This window comes from Solanum tuberosum, unplaced genomic scaffold (assembly GCF_000226075.1).
Source record: "Solanum tuberosum cultivar DM 1-3 516 R44 unplaced genomic scaffold, SolTub_3.0 scf00069, whole genome shotgun sequence".
NCBI lineage: Eukaryota > Viridiplantae > Streptophyta > Magnoliopsida > Solanales > Solanaceae > Solanum > Solanum tuberosum.
Genome location: NW_006238995.1, coordinates 1,927,849 through 1,937,420, shown reverse-complemented (window position 1 = coordinate 1,937,420; position 9,572 = coordinate 1,927,849). Strand labels below are relative to the sequence as shown.

The window sequence follows — 9,572 nt, the reverse complement described above, 5'->3', positions numbered from 1 at the left end:
TTTTCAAACTTATAATTCTATAACATATAGAAAAAGAGAAGATTTCAAATCAAATATGGCAAACAATGGTGTTGTTTCAATAATACTAGCAAAAATTCTAGTGTAATTAACATGTATCTCGCATACCAGATACCCGAGCGAGATAAGAGAGTGACAAGCAAGATGGGAGAGAGGTGAGGGCGCGAGATTTGTCTATGTATCCTAGATACATGTGAATCTACTTGGATAGAGTGTATCTAGAACAAATCAACCTAATTTTAAGTTCATATATTCTGAGATACATGTATCTGGACGTATCAAAATCTGGTAAAATTCATAATATTACAACATAACGTGTATTTAAGTAATTAGATTATATACTAGTGAGATTATTGTAAGTTACCATTAAATAAAAAGTTTTGGCCCATGGGCTGACCCTAGCCCGGCCCCAATCAAGACTCAAGGGTTAAGGGCTTATATGGGTTGGACTTATAAGCCCTAGTTTTAAATAGGCATGAAATATCATATCCCAACCCTACACCAATAACGGGTTGGGTTGGGCCGTCCCCATGGGCTAAGCCCGTTTTGATGGCTCTACACACAAGTTATCTTTAGTGAAATTTAGTTAATTATTCTGAATTTAACGACTTGCTATGTCACATCTTAAAATGCATTTTTTCATCAATTTATTTCTTGATAATCGTTTTCTTCTTCGTTAAAAGACATAAAACGTTGAGGTTTATAAAAATGACACTGAGTAGATGTTTGGTCATGCAATACCATATCACGATATGAAATCATGAGATGGAATTAGCGTTTGGACATACGATTTAATTCTGATTCCATCTCATGAATTCCATATTCTCCAAAAATCATGATTTGGGAATTCCATATCATGATTTGAGATTTTTAAAATATAAAAATTGATCCACAAGTTTAAATTTTGTTAAAACAACTCCACATTTATATCTACTAACTATTTGTTTCATATGTAAATAAATTTAATTTTCACATCATTACTTTTTAAAATTTATTATTCTCAACAATATAAAATGTATTATTACTTTAAATTTGGTGAATATAAATGATAAAGTATGAATTGATTTGGTGAATATAAATAAGAACGGAGGGAGCAACAGTTTTTTAATTTTTCATAATAAAAAAACTTCTCTTTCAGCTACATATGAAAATGTTTAAAGCAATTTAATATGAAAAGGGACAAAATTAGTGATGTATGCTTGACAATCACTACTTCTAATATATTTGACTTTAACACGAAATTAATGCACCATAAATGTGTAATTGCACACATGTGAAACAAGGCAATATTGACTCACAAGTGAAAATTGTCATAACTCGTATAGTGTTACATAATTATTTGCGAAAATACCAAAGGGCTGATGAAATATTTATGGTCTATGAGCATGAAAATGTAGTTGCAGACAATATCGACCAACAAATGACTCTAAGTAACAATGTTGGTTCATTTTCTCGGTCATATGATGGAGAAATGCAAGTTCAACGTGAGGAGATTGTCCATACTATGTGGGGGAAATTATATTAAAGACCAGTACACTATAATTTATGTTTAATTTTTTTATTGAATTAAAGTTTGATCAATTAAAGTTAGATAAAACAATTACTTAATTAAGTGGAGAACAAATAACTTTGTAATAATTTATTATGCGATTTTATAATTTTTTATTTATTTGGTAAGATTGAATAAATAATTAGGGCTATTTACAACTGATGGGATTCTTATGTTTATGAGAAGATATACAACACAAAAATTTCATATCGCATGTCCAAACAAAACTTCAACTTCATCTCATAATTTCATATCATGATTCTATATCACATGGCCAAACGAGTAAGCATTTGAATATGCGATTTCTTCTCGTGATTTGATAACATGAGTGAAATTAACATTTGGATATGCGATTTCAATTTTCATCTCATGAGATGAAATCTCAAATTCTTAAAAAAAAAACTTAGATTTGAAAATTTCATGTCAGGATTTCACATTTTTAAATATAAAAACTTGATCCATAAGTTTATATTTTATAAAAAATAGATACTATTTATATCTATATAATTTTTCCAAGAACATCAGAGGAGTGATGAAATTTTTACGAATATGAACGTAACCCTTTGCAAGCACGCAGCTAAATTGCCTACCGTGAATCAGTTTCAATCTAAAGAGGAGATGATCCAAAGCAGGGGCGGACCCACCCTTATGTAAGGGAGGTCAAGTGATACCCCTTCATCGAAAAATACATTGTATATAGAGGTCAAATTTTAATTTAATATTGTATATAAAGGTCAAATTACATTGTAAACTTATATATGTAAGTATTGACACTTCTTGACACAAGTTAAATGCTTAGTCTAGTAGTTAAGGTGTTGCAAAAATTTCTTGAGATCATTTCTTATCCTATATATACTAGCCTCATAAATATTTTTTTACTACAATCATTAATACCCCTTAATAACAATCATGAGTCCTGATCCAGAGATATAGGCTAAGATTAGTCTTTATAGCAAAGTTCTTAATTTGTTGCTACAAAACCCAATTTATTGCCTTAAGGCGACTTCTTTTACCGATGCATTTGCTATGGAGATTGAGAAGATAAAAAGAAGGGTTGCTAACATTGACCGTGCAAGGACAACTTACAACATCGTAGATTCAAGTAACAACAACTCTTGCTTAGAAACTTTATAGGCAAGTTTCGTGATAAATTTAAGTGTTCGAGACTAGTATATACGTAATCCATAATACTTGAGATATTTAAAAATTCATTGGATGAAACTGATATATTTGAGTCATTTGTATAATGGTAAAGGTATATTTATACCATTTCTGTAATTGTAAGGATATATGTGAGCTACTTTTGTAACAAATGGTATATTAACTCTAATTCGCAAATTTGAGGGGTATATCAGACTTTTTCCTTATTTTTAAACTTGTGATTTTAATATTTAAACTTCTGTTTGGACATGAATTTTACTTGAAAAAATTGAATCTTCATGAGATAAAGTGAAATTTCTTCCAAAAACCAACCTAGAAAACTTGAAAATATTTAAAGATCAAGCATTTAAGGATGAATTTTTGAAATTTGATCTAAAATATATAATCAAACGCTAGCAATACTTCGCTTTTAAAAAAGTTCTATGCATCTAATAAGAGGGAATAACTACTCGCTCACAAAGTCAGTTTAGTTATTTCATGTATATGTAGATATATTCAAATAATCATTGAACACGGTAGCGGAGCCAGAATTTTCATTAAGGGGTGTCAGTTTTATTGTATCAAGATTTTATTTTGGTGTAATTTATCAAGAATTATACTTTGTTTGATATTATATCATTTTTGTTTAATATTGTTAATTTTCATTAGTCTATAATTTGAACGTGTGTATATAAAAAATTTCAAAGAAAATAAAATTAAAATACTTGAAGAAAAAGCACAAGGATACAAAACTACATGTGAACCTAATTGTTATTATAATATTAATTACGTGATTTTCTTTTTTAAATATAAAAAATAAAAATTGAGTCCAAAGGAAAAGTGAAAAAAGAGGAAAAGAGCCTAAGCATCGTCATAAGGGATATTTTTGGACCCCTTTACAGGGCTATTAGCACTTATAGTGAATTAATTAATTAATATATATAACATAACAATTAGAAAAGAAATTAATTGATTCTCCATTACTTAATTATTTTTTCCTAAAAGTGAACACGGTGAGTTATTTATTCCAACAAAATTTGAAAAGAAAAAAGATCAGGGAGAAAAAAGGTGTAAAAACATATTGTATGTGATAAAAATCCGATCACACGCATGGGTGAATCAGAAAACAACACGTGGACAATAGTAGGCATCCGATATCTCTCAAATCGTAATCGAAAAAATTAGTTGTGTTCGCAGAGGCCTCGAATTTGGGACCAAGTTTTGTAAATAATGCTCCCTAAGATTTTGGTTATAAATAGTCTTCTATTAAGTAATTGTACAACATTTAATCATTATTCATTTACCAGCTATATATACAGTTTTACTTTGTGATTGAGAATATTAATAATATCAAACTTAACCGATAACGCTATTAGTTATCAGTATCGAAACTCAGACTCATCTCATTTATTTATCTTATTATTTCAATCCAATTCTATTTGTTTTGTTTCTTTGTAGTTTGTATTATCTTCTTCTCATTAACTAAGCAATTTATAATACACAAACCCCATTTTTGGTCATTTCAATTTGCATGTTTTTGTGGCATGTTTATCAATAAAATTAATTGTGCGGGATCCATAAAAATGTCACATTTCTATTATTAAAAAGAATTTGACTATAAAATTTTCTTTTTACTCTTAATGGAATTATTCATAAATACCTAAAAAATAATAATTTAAATCATAAATTTCAAAAGTCTTTTTAAATTTTATTTTATATCAAGTCAAACAGTGCACATAAATTGAAACGAAGACAAAATCAGAAACAACAGAAACTACACCTCTAGTGAGTTATTCACCGAATTATATCTATTAGATTTGAAGTACTTATGATTTGACAAACTTAAAAGATCAAAACTACTCAGAAAAATATTTAAAGGATACTTTAGACCTATCTCCAAATGTAAGAGACGATTTCTATTTTATTTTCTCATATATAATTTCTATTTAAGTGAGAATATAGAGAATATATTGTAATGTTATTGTTATTCAGTAATATATTTAAGGGATATTTTAAACCTATCTCCAAACGTAAGAGATCTTTTCTATTTTATTTTCTCACATATAATTTATATTTTAGTGAGATTATACTGAATATATTATCTTATTATTGTTATTATATATAATTTCTATTTAAATATATATAAAAAAATAAATATGAATTTGACATTAAACTTGGACCCTCGTGTTTTTCGCCAAGCCATTCTTTCAAAACAGATGAACTAAAATTTGACACAAAAAATATTGCTACTTCTTAATAATAAAAATAAAAATAAACATATATAATCATAGATTATAATTGAACACACGTTTTCTACACTGTCTAATAAATAAATAAATACAACTTTAAAGTTTTTGAATCACTCATTAATAATTATATCTTAGAAGGAAAAAAAAACCATCTTTGAAGAAATTAAAGTTCCTTCTACACATGCAAATGCAATAGAAAGAATAAAGTTTTTCAATTCTTTTTTAATGCAATAGCGAAAATCATCCCTTTTTTCAATCTATTTATATTGATATAAATTTTATGCCTTGTAACCTAACCCCATAAGCCATCAACACCTTTGCCATGGCCACAAACAATTTTAAAGCTATCACCACCCTGCCACCTCAAAGTAAATCTCTCTCTCTCTCTCTCTATAGATATATCTAATCAGGAGTCGTTTGGTATGAGGTATAAGGTATAATAATCTCGAAATAAAATGTAATTAAGATTATTTTATCTTGTATTTGGTTGGAGGTATTAGGTAATCCTTGAGATATTTATTCCACCATGTATACTAGTGATAGGATAAATTATCCCCATATATATAACTTGTTCCCAATCAGATGACGAACGATAGTTTTAACTATATACACTATATGCATAATATGATATTTTGTCGAATGATATTCAATTGATCATCTTTTAGTCTATGTAGCGATGCACTTCTCACCGCTAGGTGAAGGTGTGAATAGCTCACCAACTGAGCTACACCTTATGATAATTTCAAAGTAGAGTTATCATGTTAAGAATAATGTCACACTTGGGATTCAAATTTTGAGCCATATATGTTACAACACTAAAATCTTCCTTTGTATAAGGGTGCACAAGCCAACAATTTATGTATATACAAAAGAATTTGTTGTTTACTCTAGTTAACAAGGTAGCCGCAGAAGGAACCTGTGGATGGATTGAATCTTTCGCGGAATATGATATTTTCAATTTATGAATTGTTGCTATGCAATATTCTTGATTAATAGATTAACATTTCCAAACTACCTTCCCTCTGAGATATACAAGTTGTGTTGAATATATCATGGTTCATTTTTGGTAAAGAGGTGGTGTCTAATTGATCATGTACTTAAACAAGACTTTGAGAAATCTAAACATGTTGTCATTTCGTTATCTTGACAGATACAAATCCTTCTTCTATGAAAAGTTCAAAGGGATCCGTCGAAAGAGGTATGAATCGAAGTACTAGAACTTAATCATTTTTTGCAACATTATAACATACGATAATAGTATGACGTTAGCTTTTGTGTTAGGGTGGGTTAGAGTCCCACATTGGTTGAAAGATGGACTGACAGTCTGTTTATATTGATTTGGTCAATCCTTCCCTCATAAGCTAGCTTTTGGAGTCGAGCCCAAGTGTCATATCCTATATATATGGTATCAGAGTCAATGTCTATCCCCAAGGGAATGAACTTATATAGATTTGGTCATTTGGACGATCCTCCCCTCATGAGCTAGCTTCTGAGGTTGAGTTAGGTTCAGATGCCATATGATGGAAAAACTTTGAACTCTTCAAATACCTTACATCCAAGCATAGCAAATTACCTGTAAAAGTCGCTTATGTTTATTTTGTATCAACAATTTCATACTACAATTGAATGATTTGTATTCACATCTCAACTAACAACTCTCATGTTTCTTAATACATCTCAACTAACAACTGTTATGTTTCTTGTTTTTCTTTAGATACTGCTCTTGCACAGCTTAATAACGATAAGAAGTCTGCGTTTGTCAAGGCATGGGAAGAGAGCGAAAAAAGCAAAGTTGATAACAAGTAGGATTTCTATAACTTCCTATATGTTGTTAGCTATCATACAACTGATTTCTTGCCTATATGAGAGAGCATAAGTAGAACAACTTTAGTATACTCTTTTAATTGCACGAAAGCTTTTCAAGCAATTCAACTGATCGTGTTATCTTAACACTTGTATATGACTGAACAGGGCTCAAAAGAAGCTCTCTAAAGTTGCAGCATGGGAGAACAAACAGAAAGCACATCTTGATGCTAAACTGAAAAAACTTGAGGTAAACATATGTACAATGTTTAGTATACATATTTTCGATCAATTTTAGACATCATATCCTGTCAAGAGGAAACCAATTTAACCTTTCGAATACGTATTACATAATCAAATTATTCTTGGAAAAATGATTCCGCGTGTTTATGTATTAAACACACTGAAGTGAACTTCTGTGAGCTTACTGCAAATGTGGCTGCAAAACAATGTGATCAAAGACAATGTCACATTCATGTATTTAATATTTCCACCATGGTCCATCTAACCATTAATTGAGGGTGCCCCGCGTAAAACTGGCCCATGCACGGTCAGATAGACCTAGTGGATGGATGATGTGTGTCAAGTGTCAACAATAAATTCATGATACTGTTGAGTCATGCTTTTGAATGTGCAACTGCAGGTAAGATTAGAGCAAAAGAAAGCAGAATATGCAGAAAAGATGAAAAATAAAGAAGCTTTGGTACATAAGGAAGCAGAAGAGAAGAAAGCCACGGTTGAAGCTAAACGAGGGGAACAAATTCTTAGAACGGAGGAGATGGCTGCCAAATATCGCGCCACAGGGCAAAATCCTAAGAAGTTACTTGGATGTGTTGGATGATAAAAGCTTTTTTCCATTATTGTGTATTTTCTTGCCTGCTGTTGTTTCGCATGTTTTCTTTTACGTGTCCAGTTTTGTTGTAATGCTTCCTAATCTGTATAGGAACTTATTAAGTCTGCTTAGGAAAACAATTCCTGTATGTGTTTCTGGAGAATTCAATGTCAATGTGTGTGAGGTCCCTTTTTGATTTGATTTTGTTTAGCATCAATCCCCTGCCTATTTTCACTACCATATTTCCGTTTCTACTGATTTTGATATGTTTTACTTGAGCCAAAGGTCTATCAGATACAACCTCTCTACCTTCACAAGGTAGGGGTAAGGCTACGTCACCACCGTCCCCAAACCTCACTCGTGGAATTACACCGTGTCTAAGGTGCACCTCTGAACTGTTTAAAACTTTCAATCAGCTGAAATGTAAACAACAATTCCATTAATTAACTAGCAAATGAGTTAACAAAGTTTCTCCCAATGTTTTTAGCTATGCAAAAGATATAACTACCAAAATATGACCTTCAAGACATGGTGACCAAAATTTGCCTGACATGTCTTGGCTTACATACCACTCAAGATGGCTAATAATACATAGTGAAGTCAAAATACAATTCTTTTCTGCAGCTGAACCTACTGGAAAAGAACAGTATTTTTTCGACAATTTAGGCTTTCGCGAATCACGACTAACATATTCAGAGAAAGCCAACTTCATGTTCTGCTGAAGAGCATTTAAAGGATCTTTCACTCAAAAATTCAGGATACAAGCTGTAGGTATCACTGTGTTCAAGAAAGCTCATGTCATTGTTACTCGGAAAATCCAATAGAAGTTGCAGTGCTGATTCAGATGAATCCTCCAATCCACTAGAGCTAGAAGTATCGTCGTATCCTTGCAAGACATCTTCTGTATATGGTTGGCTGTTCTTCCACTCTGTATCTTCATTTTGGTAGGCAGCAAAACTAACATCCATCTCAGTTGTGACGCCTGAAGTAGATCCGAACTTTGTTGATGAAGATGCTTGAGAAGCTGAACTTTCACAAGTAGTCCTGCCTTCTTTTTTGTTGAGTTTCCTAAATGCTTCTCCTACTTCTGAATTCCATATGCGCAAAAAGTAGTCGGTTCCAGACCTTCCTACTGATGATGGAACCAATGGTTGGGATTCCCTGGAGAGACGAGCCTCAGCTTCCAGCCTTGCACTTTCCCATTGTGCCATATGGCGGGCTGCAAGTGATGTAGGTGGAGTTATCATCAGCCCATTAGGTGCTGAAGAGGGTTCATGAGTCTGAGGATCAACGCCCATGGAAAGTAGGCGTTTCTTCAGGTGAGTATTCCATAAGTTCTTGATCTCATTATCGGTCCTTCCAGGCAGTTGCGATGCAATCGCAGCCCATCTGGATTAACGGTGAAAAATTAGTAACTTGTAACAGGAAGGTCCAAACAGATTATAGTACTAAAGCAAACATGCAGACAAAGGGGTAAAAATTAAACCTGTTGCCAAGAATTCCATGTAACTGTATGACAAGCTTTTCTTCATCATGGCTAAAGGGACCTCTTTTTATGTCTGGCCTTAGATAATTTGTCCATCTAAGACGGCAACTCTTTCCGCAACGAGCAAGACCTAAACAGAAAAATTATTACCAAATTGATCTCAGATAACAAGATTGCTCTCCATGTTATGAATCCATAAACAAAGCCTCTCTCTTCCCTGTGAATCATTTTCTGAACAACGAAATACATAACATTCTAGAGTTAACCAAGCTAACTGCTAAGGTAAATGGATGGTACAATAAACAGATACAAGCACATGACCAAAAGAGTCCAAACAAAAGTAAATGTAGCACATACTGTTTCACTCATTCATTAGTAGCTAGCTGCCTTCAAACCTAAGACTTCAAGAATCAAGTTGAGTTCATTAGAATAACAACAACAACATACCATGTGAAATACGACAATTGGGGGGGGGGGGGGGGGGCGGGGGGCGGA

At 32.2% G+C, this 9,572-nt stretch overlaps 2 protein-coding genes across 2 annotated transcripts in view; one reads left to right on the top strand and one right to left on the bottom strand.

Annotated features, from left to right (window-relative positions):
- Positions 1–5,253: 5,253 nt before the first annotated feature.
- LOC102600902 (remorin) lies at positions 5,254–7,792 on the top strand. Its single transcript, XM_015307896.1, has 5 exons — positions 5,254–5,324; positions 6,107–6,154; positions 6,671–6,758; positions 6,928–7,009; positions 7,403–7,792. Exons 1-5 carry the CDS (start codon positions 5,279–5,281, stop codon positions 7,598–7,600), a joined length of 462 nt encoding a protein of 153 aa, XP_015163382.1. The 5' UTR covers positions 5,254–5,278; the 3' UTR covers positions 7,601–7,792.
- Positions 7,793–8,010: 218 nt separating this feature from the next.
- LOC102587366 (protein ODORANT1-like) overlaps positions 8,011–9,572 on the bottom strand; it is a 2,695-nt gene continuing 1,133 nt past the window's right edge. Inside the window, exons 2-3 of the mRNA XM_006345533.2 lie at positions 9,078–9,207; positions 8,011–8,980 (exon numbers count right to left, since the gene is read on the bottom strand). Of these exons, the coding sequence (XP_006345595.1) occupies positions 8,284–8,980; positions 9,078–9,207 (827 nt within the window). The 3' untranslated portion in view covers positions 8,011–8,283. The remainder of the gene's footprint in view (positions 8,981–9,077; positions 9,208–9,572) is intronic.